Source organism: Cydia fagiglandana, chromosome 5 (genome assembly GCF_963556715.1).
Source record: "Cydia fagiglandana chromosome 5, ilCydFagi1.1, whole genome shotgun sequence".
NCBI lineage: Eukaryota > Metazoa > Arthropoda > Insecta > Lepidoptera > Tortricidae > Cydia > Cydia fagiglandana.
The window spans coordinates 17277407-17297037 of NC_085936.1; the positions used below are offsets into that span (position 1 = coordinate 17277407).

The 19631-nt window shown below is 39.8% G+C and overlaps 1 protein-coding gene and 1 long non-coding RNA gene across 4 annotated transcripts in view; both read left to right on the forward strand.

Moving 5' to 3' along the window:
• LOC134664604 (uncharacterized) overlaps positions 1 to 18875 on the forward strand; it is a 484236-nt gene extending 465361 nt beyond the window's left edge. Inside the window, exon 2 of the long non-coding RNA XR_010098269.1 lies at positions 18541 to 18875. This is a non-coding gene — a long non-coding RNA (uncharacterized LOC134664604). The remainder of the gene's footprint in view (positions 1 to 18540) is intronic.
• Positions 6784 to 18040, forward strand: LOC134664586 (CTP synthase). 3 transcript variants are annotated; one of them, XM_063521305.1, is made up of 12 exons: positions 6784 to 7032; positions 7123 to 7293; positions 7691 to 7908; positions 9556 to 9585; positions 11243 to 11407; positions 12007 to 12128; positions 12713 to 12967; positions 13440 to 13732; positions 14510 to 14562; positions 14785 to 14960; positions 15483 to 15571; positions 15986 to 18040. In XM_063521305.1, the coding sequence occupies exons 1-12, from the start codon at positions 6858 to 6860 to the stop codon at positions 16084 to 16086; spliced, it is 1848 nt and encodes a 615-aa protein (XP_063377375.1). In that variant the 5' UTR covers positions 6784 to 6857; the 3' UTR covers positions 16087 to 18040. The 3 variants fall into 3 exon arrangements, with proteins under 3 accessions (XP_063377375.1, XP_063377374.1, XP_063377377.1); XM_063521304.1 differs by lacking the exon at positions 14785 to 14960 and having other exon boundaries at positions 14510 to 14738; positions 15986 to 18038; XM_063521307.1 differs by lacking the exons at positions 9556 to 9585; positions 14785 to 14960 and having other exon boundaries at positions 14510 to 14738; positions 15986 to 18034.
• Positions 18876 to 19631: the final 756 nt, after the last annotated feature.

The window sequence follows — 19631 nt, forward strand, 5'->3', positions numbered from 1 at the left end:
CAAATTTTTCAGTTATGACATTTATAATGGGACCAACTTCGTAATCACTTAAGCTTTTTTGGCCGTTTCATACATTTTGATCGAGTGGATGTCGACGTTTTCTATGGGAAGGCCAATATTTTTTTTGGGATTTCGGGGTTGGTCCGATAGAAAAAGTTGTTCAGTATGACCCAGTATGACGGGCGTAAGCCATAATGCTATGTTGGGGGCTGCAATAGTGTCCTGGCTGCTCCTTCGTCGGATGCTATTGCAGCTTGTACGAAAGGCTTTAGTATATAGAATAAGTTAGTTGTAAGAATGTATAAATTTGTAGTTTTTTATGGAGCGACATGTTCACCTCAGTGACAAGCTCTAAAAATAAATAGAAAAAAAAAGTATGACGGGCGGCTATACTAATCTGTAGACACATATTATTAATCTGTGAGCTAGTTCAGCTAATATTTCACGTGCATCTGTTATTTGTGCACGCTTTTTGGAAATAATTATATCTCTGGCGTCAACAATCGGAATCTTTTTTTTGAGTTGAGGGATTGCGATGTTGAGGCTTGATTTTTGATCTGAAAGAAATTCAATCAAGATTAATTTTATCATGAGCAATCCAAGCTATAGTCCGTTTTTTTTAGCATTAGAAAGAACTTCGCAGAAGTAAGCTTCTGGTTCCAAATCCGGCACTTTCAGCGGTAATAATTTGAAGTAAATTATATGTATTGACCATGCTACATTAGATAATTCAATAATTATTAACAATTAAAGAGCCCGATAAAGACTGCACGCTTGCTTCTGTGGAGTTCTTTCTAATGCTAAAAAAAACGAACTATATTCAATAGCAATACACAACAGTATAAGCAAGTTACCTTTTATTTTAATTCCGTCGTATTTGTATGATATCCTTTAAACTCTTGTCAATTAAAGGCATATCCAGATTAGTCAATTTTTCGCCAATCTGATTCAATTGCCCGATCGAATCAGGAGGTGCGGACGCAAATACCAATTTGGCTCACCGAATTCAACCACCGATAATGACCGATAATGACCGATATTACCGATAAAATGAGGTGCGGACGCAAGAATACCAATTTGTGAGGTTAGTATTTTCGTTCTGGGGCATTTATTCAATTTCATCATCATCATCGTCATCTCAGCCATAAGACGTCCACTGCTGAACATAGGCCTCCCCCTTTTTTGGGGGGTGAATGCCATAATCGCCACGCTTGGCAGGCGGGTTGGCGATCGCAGTCGAGTACACCGAATTTGAGGGACGCTGCTGCCTGTCCACCGGTGGTCTTGGACGTGGTTTAAGGACATACCCGTTTATTCAATTAAGAGGGCTCTAATATCACCATAAATCTAAAATTGGAGATTGACGCCAATTTCATTACTGATCAAATCGACCGATTCGATCAGTCCCGAAGGAATAAGGAAGTCTTCGTTAAATAATACAAAAAGAGAGTGTGTAACTCAGAAACTTAGGTCAGATCCAACGGTCTACTTCTGTTAAAAACTATTAATAAGAATTCTCTGTAAAGGCTTCGTCACACAGGCGCGTTTTCCGGGCGGCGCGTGAGCGGGGCGCGCCGCGTAACTAAAGCCCCTCATTCACACTCCTACCTTGTCGTCCGCCTCGCAGGACTACGGTGTAAGATATAGCTCACACACCATCCTACTTTGTAGTCCGCCTCACAGGACTACGGAGCAAGAAATAGCTTACACACGGTACTAAGGGCCTACCGCGAACCACGTTGGACGTGCTAGGCAGCACCCCTGCCCTGTCACACTTACGTACGAATTTACACGCGCGACGGAGGGGCAACACGTCGAACGTGGTTCGCGGTAGGCCCTCTGTTTTGCCGTCCATCACCAGTACTATGGCATCCTACTTGAGTTTGTAGGACGGCTCGTAGTCCGCAACCCCCATACACGATCCTACCCAACGAGGCGGATTACGAGGCGAACTACAAGGTAGAGTGTGAATGGGGGGCTTAACAGACTATCGCACCGCACCGTGACCTTGGAGTGTCGCACCCATAAGTGAGAGCGAGAAACGTATATCTCTTTTCTTTGTTAGTAGAAAAAGGCGGCAAATTGGAAAAATGTAGGCGCGAAGGGATATCGTCCCATAGAAAATTTTAATTTCACGCCTTTTTTTACTGACAAGATTTGCTTGACCACCTATAGCTACTTTACATATAAAACGCTCACGCCCCGCTCGCGCGCCACCCGTAAAACGCGCCTGTGTGACGAAGACTTAATTATAGTTCGTCAAACATATGTATCTCTGGTCAAACCAATTTGACAGTCAGTAAGCCCCCATTCGCACGACAGCTTTTTCAACGCGCGTTAAAAAAGCGCTTGAATCTGGTCGCACTCTAAATTCGACTTAACGACCAAAGCTTAAAGTCTAAAATCCAACAACACTGAATAAAAGCGTCACCGTTGTCGTGTGAATACATAAATGGTTATCCATTTGTGTCATTCAAACGCTTTTTTTAACGCGCGTTGAAAAAGCTGTCGTGCGAACGGGGCCTAAGAACCAGGAAAACTATACTCATTTAAAGTAGCTAACACACTATCGCACCGCACCGCGACCCTGGTGCGTCGCACTCATGAATGAGAGCGAGAAACAGATATCTTTTTCTCGCCCTCACTTACCGGTGCGAAGGGTCGCGGTGCGTGCAAATTGCATTCTCTGTCATTCTATTCTAATTATAGCTGGTTTTGCAAATCTTATCAATAAAAAAAGGCGCGAAATTCAAATTTTCTATGGGAAGAGATCCCTAGAAGCCGCGAACGTGAGTGTGGCGTCGATTTTCGCAGACAGCGAAATCGACTCCACAAGTCCACACTCGCGTTCGCGGCTTCGCCCGCGATTCACGCGCATAGTCTGGAGGGGGCTTAAGCCTTGGTCATTAAATCGAATTTAGAGTGCAGACAGATTCAAGCGCTTTTTAACGCGCGTTGAAAAAGCTCTCGTGCGAATGGGGGCTTAGAGTCCGTCGTTGCGACCGGCTGTAACGACCGATTTGTAAAAATGCATCGTTAAGCCCGCTCCACACTCGTGCGCGAATCGCGGCGCGAAGCCGAGTCTGGAGTCGATTTCGCATATCAGCGAACTAGACTCCACACTCGCGTTCGCGGCTTCGCCCGCGATTCACGCGCATAGTCTGGAGGGCGCTTTACATTAGGTCCGTGTTCTATGTATAAGCCCCTTTAGCAATCACCGCTACCTGATTGGCTACTAGGCTAATCAAATTCAAATTTTTCAGTTATGACATTTATAATGGGACCAACTTCGTAATCACTTAAGCTTTTTTGGCCGTTTCATACATTTTGATCGAGTGGATGTCGACGTTTTCTATGGGAAGGCCAATATTTTTTTTGGGATTTCGGGGTTGGTCCGATAGAAAAAGTTGTTCAGTATGACCCAGTATGACGGGCGTAAGCCATAATGCTATGTTGGGGGCTGCAATAGTGTCCTGGCTGCTCCTTCGTCGGATGCTATTGCAGCTTGTACGAAAGTATTTAGTATATAGAATAAGTTAGTTGTAAGAATGTATAAATTTGTAGTTTTTTATGGAGCGACATGTTCACCTCAGTGACAAGCTCTAAAAATAAATAGAAAAAAAAAGTATGACGGGCGGCTATACTAATCTGTAGACACATATTATTAATCTGTGAGCTAGTTCAGCTAATATTTCACGTGCATCTGTTATTTGTGCACGCTTTTTGGAAATAATTATATCTCTGGCGTCAACAATCGGAATCTTTTTTTTGAGTTGAGGGATTGCGATGTTGAGGCTTGATTTTTGATCTGAAAGAAATTCAATCAAGATTAATTTTATCATGAGCAATCCAAGCTATAGTCCGTTTTTTTTAGCATTAGAAAGAACTTCGCAGAAGTAAGCTTCTGGTTCCAAATCCGGCACTTTCAGCGGTAATAATTTGAAGTAAATTATATGTATTGACCATGCTACATTAGATAATTCAATAATTATTAACAATTAAAGAGCCCGATAAAGACTGCACGCTTGCTTCTGTGGAGTTCTTTCTAATGCTAAAAAAAACGAACTATATTCAATAGCAATACACAACAGTATAAGCAAGTTACCTTTTATTTTAATTCCGTCGTATTTGTATGATATCCTTTAAACTCTTGTCAATTAAAGGCATATCCAGATTAGTCAATTTTTCGCCAATCTGATTCAATTGCCCGATCGAATCAGGAGGTGCGGACGCAAATACCAATTTGGCTCACCGAATTCAACCACCGATAATGACCGATAATGACCGATATTACCGATAAAATGAGGTGCGGACGCAAGAATACCAATTTGTGAGGTTAGTATTTTCGTTCTGGGGCATTTATTCAATTTCATCATCATCATCGTCATCTCAGCCATAAGACGTCCACTGCTGAACATAGGCCTCCCCCTTTTTTGGGGGGTGAATGCCATAATCGCCACGCTTGGCAGGCGGGTTGGCGATCGCAGTCGAGTACACCGAATTTGAGGGACGCTGCTGCCTGTCCACCGGTGGTCTTGGACGTGGTTTAAGGACATACCCGTTTATTCAATTAAGAGGGCTCTAATATCACCATAAATCTAAAATTGGAGATTGACGCCAATTTCATTACTGATCAAATCGACCGATTCGATCAGTCCCGAAGGAATAAGGAAGTCTTCGTTAAATAATACAAAAAGAGAGTGTGTAACTCAGAAACTTAGGTCAGATCCAACGGTCTACTTCTGTTAAAAACTATTAATAAGAATTCTCTGTAAAGGCTTCGTCACACAGGCGCGTTTTCCGGGCGGCGCGTGAGCGGGGCGCGCCGCGTAACTAAAGCCCCTCATTCACACTCCTACCTTGTCGTCCGCCTCGCAGGACTACGGTGTAAGATATAGCTCACACACCATCCTACTTTGTAGTCCGCCTCACAGGACTACGGAGCAAGAAATAGCTTACACACGGTACTAAGGGCCTACCGCGAACCACGTTGGACGTGCTAGGCAGCACCCCTGCCCTGTCACACTTACGTACGAATTTACACGCGCGACGGAGGGGCAACACGTCGAACGTGGTTCGCGGTAGGCCCTCTGTTTTGCCGTCCATCACCAGTACTATGGCATCCTACTTGAGTTTGTAGGACGGCTCGTAGTCCGCAACCCCCATACACGATCCTACCCAACGAGGCGGATTACGAGGCGAACTACAAGGTAGAGTGTGAATGGGGGGCTTAACAGACTATCGCACCGCACCGTGACCTTGGAGTGTCGCACCCATAAGTGAGAGCGAGAAACGTATATCTCTTTTCTTTGTTAGTAGAAAAAGGCGGCAAATTGGAAAAATGTAGGCGCGAAGGGATATCGTCCCATAGAAAATTTTAATTTCACGCCTTTTTTTACTGACAAGATTTGCTTGACCACCTATAGCTACTTTACATATAAAACGCTCACGCCCCGCTCGCGCGCCACCCGTAAAACGCGCCTGTGTGACGAAGACTTAATTATAGTTCGTCAAACATATGTATCTCTGGTCAAACCAATTTGACAGTCAGTAACCCCCATTCGCACGACAGCTTTTTCAACGCGCGTTAAAAAAGCGCTTGAATCTGGTCGCACTCTAAATTCGACTTAACGACCAAAGCTTAAAGTCTAAAATCCAACAACACTGAATAAAAGCGTCACCGTTGTCGTGTGAATACATAAATGGTTATCCATTTGTGTCATTCAAACGCTTTTTTTAACGCGCGTTGAAAAAGCTGTCGTGCGAACGGGGCCTAAGAACCAGGAAAACTATACTCATTTAAAGTAGCTAACACACTATCGCACCGCACCGCGACCCTGGTGCGTCGCACTCATGAATGAGAGCGAGAAACAGATATCTTTTTCTCGCCCTCACTTACCGGTGCGAAGGGTCGCGGTGCGTGCAAATTGCATTCTCTGTCATTCTATTCTAATTATAGCTGGTTTTGCAAATCTTATCAATAAAAAAAGGCGCGAAATTCAAATTTTCTATGGGAAGAGATCCCTACGCGCCTAAATTTTTCAAATTTGCCGCCTTTTTCTACTGACCAGATCTGCTTGACCAAGTATACATTTCATGGATCGAACAATTGTTTCCGTCTGGGAAGCCCCCTCCACACTCGTGCGCGAATTGCGGCGCGAAGCCGCGAACGCAAGTGTGGCGTCGATGTTCGCAGACAGCGAAATCGACTCCACACTCGCGTTCGCGGCTTCGCCCGCGATTCACGCGCATAGTCTGGAGCGGGCTGAAGAAAAATATATCTCTTTCTCGCTCTTACTTATGGGCGCGACGCACCAAGATCGCGGTGCGGTGCGATAATATGTTAGCTACTTAACCTTACCATTATCTGCTTATTTTTTGCGCATGGCAACATTACTGAATCGTAAACTTAAAAATCGTCGCCCCATCCCTAGAATATCACTCTATGTGTCAAATATTTATAGTCTGTGGTGTGGAGCGAAAAGTGGACGCCAATTATTGGGCTGTACATTCTTGGGTTGAGCAATCCCGGGTCGAACATTATCGGTACGGGCCAATAATATGCGACCAATATTCGGCGTCCACTAAATGGATTCGTATTATTGGGTCGTGTATTATTGGGTTGAGCGTTATCAGGGTGTACAAGCTCGGTCCTTGCCAATAATACGAAGCCACTCTTTGAACAGGGCAGTAGTGTACAACCCAATAATACGCATCCAAAAAAGTGGACGCCTATTATTGGGCTGTACATTATTTGGTCGTGTATTAACCGGACTCATAGAAATAATATAACGGGAGCCCGGTTCAGTCGTAAATCTCTTCTCCACGTTATCAAATGATTTAGTGTGAACATCACAATGTCGGATATGAAATACATTTTAGTTACCGGAGGAGTGATAAGTGGTGTAGGGAAAGGTGTCATCGCAAGTTCTTTCGGTACTATTTTAAAAAGCTGCGGCATAGACGTGACTTCTATTAAGATCGATCCGTATATTAACATCGACGCAGGCACTTTCTCTCCATACGAGCATGGTAAGTGGTTCCTTTAACCTATTGGAGCGTCGCAGGAAGCTTCCGAAATAAATTGCGTTGCGGCGGATGCATTCTATTTTTGTTTTGTAGGTGAAGTTTACGTATTGGACGACGGCGGGGAAGTGGACCTTGATCTTGGCAACTACGAGCGCTTCTTGGACATCACCTTGCATCGGGACAATAACATAACAACAGGGAAGATATATCAGCAGGTGATCGAGCGCGAACGTCGCGGTGACTACCTCGGCAAAACAGTTCAGGGTACGCATCAAAAATTCTGAGAAGACAAGTATTCTTAAGTGTGCCTATTGGATTAGATAGTGTAGGTTAAAATGATAAATGATCAACATATCTTTAATGTAAACTACAGGCAAAAGCGCTTTTAAAATGACATCATAGAGATCAATGAATTATGGTTGCAACAATCAATAGTTGCATGATTCGTATACCATTATGGTTATGGAACCCCAAAATTTTGATGTTATACCTACTCAGTTCATTTGACAAATTTAGAAAGGTGTAATTGACTTAGAATCTTAAAAACGAATCCATTCGATATAAAAAAAAAAACCTAAATATGGTCCAACAAGAAGCTTAAAAAACAATTTTAGAAAGAAAATTTTCAAACATCTAACAATTTATTATGTTGTTACTTTAGTGATTCCTCATATAACTGACGCCATACAAGAATGGGTCCAACGTGTAGCACACATCCCAGTCACCGCAGAGAACACTCCTCCTCGAGTCTGCATTGTGGAACTCGGTGGAACTATCGGTGACATAGAGGGCATGTCATTTGTGGAGGCTTTTAGGCAGTTTCAATTCCGAGTGAAGAAAGAAAACTTCTGCTGTGCTCATGTATCTCTAGTACCAATGGTAAGTTAAAAAAATATTTTTGGTGTTTATGGGAAAAGAGACGTCAGGGCATCTGCATGATATCTCTTTTCTCTAACTAATCATTCTTGCATGTAATTTGTGAAGATGAATTGAATTTTTTTTTGCTAAGTACTAGAAACTTAATCAACTTTATGACATATGTTTGCTAACAATTACAATACAATCTGATTAACACTGTTGTAATTGTCATAGAATTCCACAAATCGCATTGAAGGTTCCGTCACAAAGGTGCGTTTTCCGGGTGGGGTGTGAGCGTTTCATACGTAGAAGCGGCGCGCCCCGCTCACGCCCCGCCCAGAAAACGCGCCTGTGTGATGGAACCTTTAATAGGCACTGAAGGGCTATCCATTCTTATCAAGTCATCACTACCTCCTTAGTGGCTTTTAATTTTTTTTTTGTATTAACACTTGTATGTAGGACATATATAAAACTAAAACAACAAGGATTATTGTATAAAACCTGGTACTATATAAAACAAATTCTAACATAACTTTTATTGCCTTTATCAGTCTGTCAGTACATGGAATCTAACATTTAAACAAACTTTTTATTAAACTAATGATAATGTTGCTTGTCTAATGCCAGAATAGCAAATAATATGCCATATTCTGGAAATATTTGTGAAATCCCCAAAAAAATAAAATAAATTGGACCATAGAGTGACACTTGCTAACACCTGCAAAAAGTTTGAATTAAGTTTTGCTGTTCATTTTCCACTAGAACAATACAAGAATCTAGATCTTTTACAGAATACACGTATTGTTTGTCATGATCAGGGGTCGGACAAAAAGTGCGGATGACGTAAAAATGACGTAATCTTGCACACAGGATGATGTTTGAGTTTGTATTTAAACTTCCGTGTGACATGTACATGTAGTAACAAAGTATTATTAATGAAGTAACAAAATAATCGTAAATAAATCCATGGAATTAATAATACAGGTGGTAAGGTGATGTAGTGAATAAAATAAATTTCACGAATAAATGTCTTTTAATATTGCTTACCTTCGTTGGTATATCTTGATTACAGCAAGAGCAGTATACGTGTTTGTCACGTACCTCCAAAAACGGAAAATTGCCACAATATTCGAGTAAAGATGACATTTTAGAGCGTTTTCTTATACATTAGTAAATATAAATTTTAGCTAAATATAATCGTGAAGATACAATAGCTAAACAATAACGAAGTCAATTTATTGTTCATCTGATTGACAATGTGTCAGTCAAAAACGTACTTACTCATTTCAAGTGGCGATATCGTTTAATAAAGAGGTTGATAAATGATAATTGTTTATGAAAATCAAAAATACTATTTGAAATCATCCTATAAGTGGTTTGACGTCATCCGCACTTTTTGTCCGACCCCTGGTCATGATGAATATTAAATACAGATGTAGTGCATAATTGTTTACTATCGTACTTTCTCGGAAACTATCGTATTTGTCATGCTGCTTCAGTCAACCTCAGTCCTTTTATACCGAGACTGACTGAAATAGCAAGACACGTTCGTACGTTTCCGTGAAAATACGATGAAAAATAATCATGCACTACATCCGTACATTGTAATTAATTCCTTTAAACACATTACACAGCTAATGGTCTATGTTTAAATTGTATTTTTCCCAGACACGGCCATTTGCTGCTTTTGGACAACAAGTAAAGTTTAATGTTGGCATTGGCATGCACTTGCACTCATTATGTATTTGGATTTTGAATACTGCACACATGTTAGATAATTATTTATGAATTTATTGTTTGGTGCCAAGTAGATGTAGTTGGGTATAATTAGTATTATATTATAGGTGTGGTGTGTATATCATTTGGCTTAAATATGAATATTATACATAGTATATACAGTGTGGAAAGATAAGTCGGGCCCTGGAGGGAAACTACCCTAAATACTTAAGCTGGCTCATTTTACTTAAAGGAGACTTTCCTTTATTTTCAAAAAGAATCAATATTGCATTTCAAGATTTTCTAAAACTCGCTTGCCTCGCCCGGGACTCGAACCGACTAAAAATTCCCAAAAATAAACACTCGCAATTTTATTCTACTAGTCGATACAGTTAATGTTTAGGATAACATTTCTCCAAGAAACATTAGGTCTTACACACGTCTGTCGTATAAAATATCCATAAAATCTAATATTTAGTACTCAAAGATTTTTTTAGACAAGCCAAATTGAAGAAAAAAAAAGAAAAATACTTTGAATGCAGTTTTGTTTCTTTTTAAAAATAAAGGAATGTCTCCTTTAAGTAAAATGAGCCATCTTAAGGATTTAAGGTAGTTTCCCTCCAGGGCCCGACTTATCTTTCCACACTGTATACTTACATCATGTGTTCAATCATTTGATTTATGGTTTCATTAAACACAAGCACATAAATATAAAATTTAAGAATTCTATTTTCACCACACCAGCTCGGAAAGCCTTACTTTGCACTTCAAAAACTGATAGCAAAGTTGCATTTTATTCACATGTAAGGCAAAGTAATCAAATGCAAATTTTGAGTTGTTTACTTATGTTTGCTGGTAGAATTGTCTTTTAAATGATGATTTAGGATGATAAATATTTAATAACTTTCATTTGGATTTGATTTTGTTTGGTTGGGTTGGTGTGGTGAAAAATTTTGTGTTTCACTCGGGGGCAAATTTTGTTTAACCCTCGCAACGCTCAAGATTCCATTTTTCGAACCACCCGCTACGCTCGTGGTTCAATTCTGGAATCTCGCTTACTCGCGTATCAATATTAGCACGAGCGGTTAAACAACAACTTTGCCCTCTTGTAAAACAAATAACTATTTTTATGTATAGTGTTTCATGTTATTTTTATTTATTTAATGTCACAGCATAAAAGTAGGCGTAGTAAAAAAATTTGAACAACACCTACATATGTAGATGTCTTTCATACTTCACTAAACAAAACGATTCATCTTATTTAAATATGATATTGTGAGATTTGTGAGTTGCCTTAAATACATAACCATTTGCTTTTCCCCTCATTCACTTACATGATTACAATATTTACAGTCTCATTTCATAAAGAGAATAGAGAAGAAAAGAGCAGTATACATATGTTTAGAATTTAAATTCCATTTACCTCGTTTACATTAATATTATTTCGTACAAAGTACTTATTTTGTACAAAGGACCAAGTATCAAGACCATAACACTATGTAAGCTCAATATACGATTAGGCTGATCCATAAAAGCTTGATCTTTATGCCTCTTGAGTTATATCATATGTCATAAAGAGTATCTGGTAAATCTTTGTTGCATAGTAAACACCTATAAAAGTAATTCTCTATTTTTCTAGCCAAAATCAACAGGAGAGCCGAAGACGAAGCCAACACAGTCTTCAGTGCGAGAACTGCGTGGTCTGGGCTTGTCACCAGACCTGATACTGTGTCGCTCCGAGAAGCCTATCAATCACACTGTGAAGGAGAAGATATCTAACTTCTGCCACGTCGCCCCTGATCAAGTGAGATACATACCTTCTTTTTGTGTGTTTATTTTCTTTGTTTTAAACAATATCTCATCTCAGTATGTTGCAAAATTATACAACTCATGTAAGTAATAAAAAAATATAGGCAACTTAAAAAAAAAAAAATATTAATAATTAATGCAAGCAAAGGGTCTCCTTTTCAGGTTTCTTTCGTACGCTGACTTTTCCTTTTACAACTTGCGTTTTTCAACCGATTCTCGTGAAATTTAGTGGTTCGATATCTGCGGGTTTGATAATATCTAAATGATTTAAACGATTTTTTTAGGGTTCCATACCCAACCCAACCCACGGGACCCTATTACTAAGACTCCATCTGTCTGTCACCAGGCTGTATCTTATGAACCGTGATAGCTAGATAGTTGAAATTATCACAGGTGATGTATTTCTGTTGTTGTGGGCTGTTCTGGTGGCCGAGCCCGTCTCGCACTTGTCCGGTTTTTTAAAATGGCGAAGTATACATACAGATCTCAGAACCACTAGATATATTTATTTTTGTAAATATATTTCTCCTAACTAATTACTCCTAGCATGGGAGGCATTTCTTTCGTATTTAAAATCAATTTAAATTGTCATAGGTAATCTGCATCCACGACTTGACTTCAGTATACCACGTGCCTCTCCTGATGGAAGCGCAGGGTGTCGTCACATACCTGAACGAGCGGCTGCAGCTCAACATCTCTATGCCCAGGCCAGGGAGGTTAGTAAACGTTGTAATTACCAATCGAGAAAAAAAAAGGAACAAGTATAGACTTGTTGAATTTTTCGTGATTTTTACCCCTTGAGCGCCACGCCTATCGTGCTCGACGCGTCATCGTGATGCTTGCTGGAATGCACTAAGGTCGACATTGCCGCACGCGTCAATTGACGTATTTAGCGGTCAAAGACATAGACATAGGGGGTCTCCACATTTAAGGTCACGTCATACAGGCGCGTTTTCCGGGCGGAGCGTGAGCATTTTATATGTAAAAGCGGCGCGCCCCGCTCACGCGCCGCCATGAAAATGCGCCTGTATGACGGAGCCTTTATTGCTTGCATTTATCTCACTCTATTCGCGTGTTAGCATAGTTTTCATTTACGCTTCCTCCCCAAGGGGTGGATAAAATTATGTATGTCAATTAATCTATTGCAATGTAAATGTACATGCCAAAATACCTATACATCAAAACCAGGTTATCGTTATCGATTTAAAAGGAGGCAACCAAACCATGCTGATCATTAACCCACATTTTAACAATAGCTTAAAGGTTCTCGCGTTAGTTTCTAAACTACTTTTATTTCCAGATTCATGCAAAAGTGGCGCAATCTAGCCAAACGCGTAGACAACTTACGTAAAGAAGTCAACATCGCTTTAGTCGGCAAATACACTAAACTAGAAGACAGCTACGCAAGTGTAACTAAAGCTTTACAACATGCCTGTATCGCTGCTAGCAGCAAACTAAATCTGACGTATATAGAAGCTGTGTCTTTGGAGCGGCAGACGAAAATTGACGACCCGGTCAGCTATCATAAGGCATGGCAGGATCTTTGCAAAAGCGAGTAAGTAAAATATGTTACAAGTTTCTTTTATGCAAAGCAGAAATTAGGATGCACCAAAGAAATCAAGGGCTAGTAAATATAGAATACTAACAAAGAACCTACTCGTAGAGTCATCAGCAATAGTATCTTACACAACTGGGGCCGCAAAAATATGTGACACGTTCTTATTTGGAGCGCAATAAGAGCGCGTCATATATTTTTGCGGCCCTAGTTGTGTAAGATACTATTGCTGATGACTGTACATATCTATAACGTGCCTCATCATTGTTGTAGGTGGCGCTATTTACTATTACTAGTTTTCCTAAGTGCAACTCGATTTATGCACTCATGAATTATTCCAATTGTATTAGACCGTGATTATATAGTTATTTACGTATTTGACACAGAAAACTTCCGATTAGGATTCGGAATCTAAAAATTACTTTAACTTTTTTTTTACCTTCTCGTTACTAATTAACATATTTTTTCACAGTGGCGTCATAGTCCCTGGTGGATTCGGCCAAAGAGGCATGGAAGGCAAGATCGAGGCCTGCCAATGGTGCCGCGAAACACAAAAACCCTTCCTAGGCATATGTCTCGGTCTCCAAGCGTCCGTCATCGAGTTTGCTAGAAATGTCCTCGGTCTGAAGGGTGCTAATAGTACAGAAGTGAATCCGCAGTGCGAAGATAAGCTGGTTATAGACATGCCGGAACACCATCCGGGGAATATGGGGGGTACTATGAGGTTAGGGAAGAGGAAGACTTATTTGGAGCCTAGTCTAATAAGTAAGTTGGTAAAACACTTGGAAGCCTTCGGCCTCGCTTTTAATTATTTGGGGTTGACACGCTTTGGGGTTGGGGTAGGTAGTTTGTTCTTCCGAGATGGTATGCGCAACCTCGTGTTCCGGAAGCGCTTCCACAGGGAAGATCACAAAAAAATAGGGGTATGGATCCTAGTCAGGATAGCCGCTGCGGGGTCGCGGACGCATTGCGCGAGCTTCCCCGTAACCCCGCAACCATAGCGGCGAGAGGACACCATGGGGTTTAGTGGGTAGTGGGGCCTCTTTACAGCCCTGAGTCTCACATAATCGTCCGGGTTTCTCCCAGGCCCGGCGGTATGCATAGACGCATTCACCATGTAAAAAAAAAAGGTAGTTTGTTCTTAAATACCTACAGTAAGTAAAGTTGACGAAATATAAAGTGAGCCGATATTGTTCGGAACTTCGGACTTGTTCGAGAGATCGGCTCACTTTAACCTCAACCTGAATGTCTGGACTGTAAGTGACATCAGATGACAGAAACATCATCTGGGGATTATGGGAGGCACTATGAGGCTGAGGAAGAGGAAAACTTATATGGAACTTAGTCTAATCTGTTAGTTAAGGGGCCCACTGTTTAACAGTCCGCCGGACGGTATCGGCCTGTCAGCTACAACAAAATTTTGACAGTTCCGAACAACTGACAGGCCAATACCGTCCGGCGGACTTAATCAGTGGGCCTTCAGCAGTGGGCATAGTACCTTCAATTCACACAACCAATAACCTATTTAACATTTATTTCTAGCTCAACTATACAAACGGGACGTGATCGAGGAGCGCCACCGACACCGCTACGAAGTCAACCCCGAGTACATAGAGCGGCTCGAGGCCGGCGGACTCAGATTCGTCGGCAAAGACGAGACCAAGACCCGTATGGAAGTCGCCATGGTCGAGAACCACCCGTACTACGTGTCCGTGCAGTTTCATCCGGAGTATCTGTCGCGCCCGCTGTCGCCCAGCCCACCGTTCCTTGGGTGAGTATACACACACAGTCACACATACATACACACAAGGTAGCAGGTGAACCCCGAGTACATAGAACGGCTCGATGCCGGCGGACTCAGATTCGTCGGTAAAGACGAGTCCAAGACCCGTATGGAGGTCGCCATGATCGAGAACCACCCGTACTACGTGTCCGTGCAGTTTCATCCGGAGTATCTGTCGCGCCCGCTGCCGCCCAGTCCACCGTTCCTTGGGTGAGTATACACACACACACAGACACACACAAGGCACCGGTACACAGTGAGGTACATCGAGTGGCTCGAGGCATAATAATATACAATTTTAGACATACTATTTTGGAAACAGGAATTTTTCTATCTATACTTTAAGCCGGGGTTTTAGACTTCATATATTTTGCATGAAATCATGTGGTTAGGATTTGTTACGTCACCGACACACAGTGGCGGACTTGCCCTAAGGCCAAGTAGGCCCGGGCCTAGGGCGGCAAATGGTGACAAAAAATTCGCTGATGATAACAGGAAATAACTCAAATGTAGTCAATTATGATGGCTGCTAAGAAAGGGGCGACTACAGAGCCTGGGGCCTAGGGCGGCAAAGACTGCTAATCCGCCACTGCCGACACAATATTACGTCAGCGAGACTCGAGGTGTTATAACACAACTTCCGATCTGACCAAATTAAATCTACTATTATTGAAACTAAGGTTTGCGTGAATAATTGCTTCATTTTAACTTCAAGAATTTGTATTTTTCCAGGCTAATACTCGCGTCGCTGGGTAAACTCAAGAACTACATGTCTAAAGGGTGCCGGCTGAGTCCCAGAAACCTGTCTGACGTCAGTTCTGGTGAGTGTTGTAATAGCTTTCAAGTTCATTTCTACTGTTGTACCCTACAGTACAGACAGTAACTATTATGACAAGTATGTGGTGAAATATTTTTTCATTTCTCATGCTCTGAAAGAGGGTCATTGTTGTTCTAAAAGGTGTGCAGAAAATGATACGTTTCTGCACTGGAGCATTTTAGGTTCCAAGTACGATTTTATTAATTTTTTTACGATAAGCAATTGAAATTTGGGTATAAATGGATTTGTTATACAATTTCCATTCTGATATTTGACTCCCCATTTCATAAGTAACGATACTTTTGCCTAAATTGTCGATGAAGTGTTTAACTTGGGTGAAAGGCATCATTTCATCCCTTGGTTAACAATCCACTAATTAACTTTTCTTATAAAGTCTTTTTTTTTTCTATGTTTACAGATGAAGAAGACGACATATCCCTATCATCTCTTAGCCTAACTGAAGAAAAAACAACTATTGAAAACGGAAAACCGAAACAGGTTAATGGGGTAGCAAAATAAGTTACTTATGTTTAAGTAGTTCTTTTTGTTTCACAAATAATCAATCACTTTTTTAACCGTTCATGACTCATGAACTTAGTATAAGCTTAACTTTGGAGCAGTTGTTTTTATGTTCAAGTTTTCTAGTCGATATTATACAGCATAATATGGATTTTTAGTTTGTAACACTACTTAAGCTAAAGCTAAAAGCAGGCACCTAAAATGTATCTTATTACTAATGTTTTATACTGAAGCGAATATAATATTTTTTATGTATTATGTTGTATAGTATTTGACATTCGCCAAAATTAAACTATAAATAAACTTTTCGAATTAATATGTTATGCATATCACAATGATTTCCGTTCATCAAGCATTTATATTTATAACATGTAGTGTTTAATTTTGGTGACACCACAGAAATATTTCGATCACTTTATTTTCTATTATGCATGAATACGTGTAGCACGTAAGCCATAATTTAAGCTTAAGAATATTTTTTTAGTAACTAATTTTTGTACTGACAAAATCCTTATAATTCGCTAGCTGAATTGAGCTGAAGTTTGTAACAGTTGATATAAAACCATGCATAATTAAAAGCGCACCTAGATGTCGCCAAAGACACACTATTAGGGTCCCGCCATTGGTGGGAACGAAAGTTCAGATAGCCGTTTCTCACTCTTACATAAATGGCCATCGCAAGTCGTGGCCGAGCCGTTAGCGAATAGCGAACGAAACGGGATCATCGCAAGATCTGGGCGCATCTTTAAATGTTTTCCTTTAGAAATAATAATACCTACTTGCTAGATACAGATGTAGTGCATAATTATTTTCCATCGTATTTTCACGAAAACGTACGAACTTGTCTTGCTACTTCAGTCAGTCTCGGTACAAAAGTACTGACATTGATTGAAGTAGCATGACAAATACGAAAGTTTCTGAGAAAATACGATGGAAAACAATTATGCACTACATCTGTATCCATATTTTAACAGTTTTCTAAACAATGAAAATATTGACATCCAACTGACAGACATATTAATCGAAACAAGTGAATAACACTTGTTTCAAAACAATAGATTTTATAACATATGAACCATTGACATGTAATTTTTTTTGCCCAAATACATAAATATGTAGGTACCTAATAGATTAAAAAATAACTGCCATTTTGTGTCATCAACCTTGTTAGTGCTTATTATTTATTATACGCTATTTTATTAACCATAAATTACTAGAATGAAGATTTATCTTTCAATTCATAACAATGAGTCATCTGCGATCTTATTTTCATGTATTCCATTCCTTGAAAGCCGTATTAACAAATTAAATAAATCAGTTATTTAAAGTTAAAAAAAATATGGTTGTCTGTAAAGTCCCGGTTTACCGGCGATAATTTTGCGTGATAACGTTATAAGAAAATGTGGCCGTAATGTTACTAATGAGATTTGTCCACAACGTTACCATGGAGATTTGTCCACAACGTGACACTTTCATGCATGCTACCGGTGTTCATCGATTTGTAAGACGTTATCACGTCAAAAAGAAGGGTGTATGAAAATTGAATGACTATTAGTTTTGTTTAAGTTGTGATTGTTATTTGTGATTATAATGTTAAAATTATAAATGTTTGTGATTACATGGCTGTTGTAATGCGCAATTGAAGATGGATATAAATATATTTCGTAAAATATATAGATTTTAGCACTGTTTGGAATGTTCTAGTGACAGAATAAACATACATATTTTGTATATGGTTTTTAATGAAGGTTGCTATATAATATAAACCTTCAATTAACAAAATGTAAATCGTTTATTATTGATTGTGCTTGATTAAGCGAAATGTTTGAAATGTAAATGTTAGTTATATATGTCAAATTGAAACCAGTGCAAATAATTACCCCCTTATTCATAAACGTTTACTAAAGTTGCCAAGCCGATAATAATCGTTTGTCCCTTTCCGACATATTGGTATGATGGAAAGGGACAAACGATTATTATCGGCTTATCAACTTTAGTAAACGTTTATGAACAGGGGTCGTACAAAAAGTGCGGATGACGTCAAACCACTTATGGGTTGATTTCAAATAGTATTTTTGATTTTCATAAACAATTATCACTTATCATTTATCAACCTCTTTATTAAACGATATCGCCACTTGAAATGAGTAAGTACGTTTTTGACTGACACATTGTCAATCAGATGAACAATAAATTGACTTCGTTATTGTTTAGCTATTGTATCTTCACGATTATATTTAGCTAAAATTTATATTTACTAATGTATAAGAAAACGCTCTTTCTAAAATGTCATCTTTACTCGAATATTGTGGCAATTTTCCGTTTTTGGAGGTACGTGACACGGAAGTTTAAATACAAACTCAAACATCATCCTGTGTGCAAGATTACGTCATTTTTACGTCATCCGCACTTTTTGTCCGACCCCTGTTTATGAATAAGGGGGTTACAATTTAGGTTGACCAGTATTTTGCAGCTTTGAGAATAAATTACTTGGTCGTATTTGCGCAAATAAAGATCTGCGTCTCTTTTCTTTCTTTTTTGTAGGAAAGAGATGCAGGCAAATATTTGGGCATATATAGCTGAGTTGACCTGAAGGTCTCAAAAACAAAAAGTATAAGATTCAATCAAAATTATCCCCAATTGCTTTACTATGTAAACATATGATTATGAAGCACACATATGGTCACAAAACCTTCCGCAAATGGGTATACGAGCATTCCATAAGTGTTTACTATTCGAATACTTGTAATATTAATGATTCATGCGAATAAATAATGTTGCTGTGCAAAGTATGTTGTATTAATTTTAGTAAACCTATTTACCTTACAGGCTTATTGGGTGGTTACTTGATATTTTTCATACGGAATATTTGGCGTCATCAGGGGTGCGAAATTCGCCCACTCGGGCAAACTCGGCTCCGTTCGCCGAGCGATTATTAGGGTTGAGACAACTTGACGTGCCTTTGCGTGCACGAACACAGATAAGATAATGGCTTGAATTTTGACAACGCTAAATAGCCGAAAGGGATAGTACCATATATTAAAAAGGGACAGCACGATTCGACCCTACACTGCTGTCAAACTTCGGTTTTTTAGGAAGTGCGTACTTTCTGTAAGGTACTTAGTACTATTTTTTGTTCTGTGACCACGAACGCGCCGCGCCCTTTCGTCACGGGGCGAACGATCTTAGCTGCGCCTACGGAATGCTACGGACCCTGATAAGAGATTAAAAAACCGTGGAAAGTGGTTACATATAGTTATCATTTTCTAAAAATCGGGTTCGTGACTCCTAACAACAAAAATGTTCGCATCTTTTATAGTTTGAAATTTTTCGTTTCTATTCTACTCTTGTTTTGATTTTGATTAAACAGCCTTTATAAGAGCCACAATGTTTCTGAGCAACCGAGGCTGACTCAAAGAGTAAGTTTAGGCTGACTTCGTTTTACTGGCTGTATTACTTTGCCTTTGCCTTACCGCATGAATAACTTTAAGAAGGTTAGATCACAAAATCTACTGTCAGATTTGACACATTAAAAATGTTGCCAA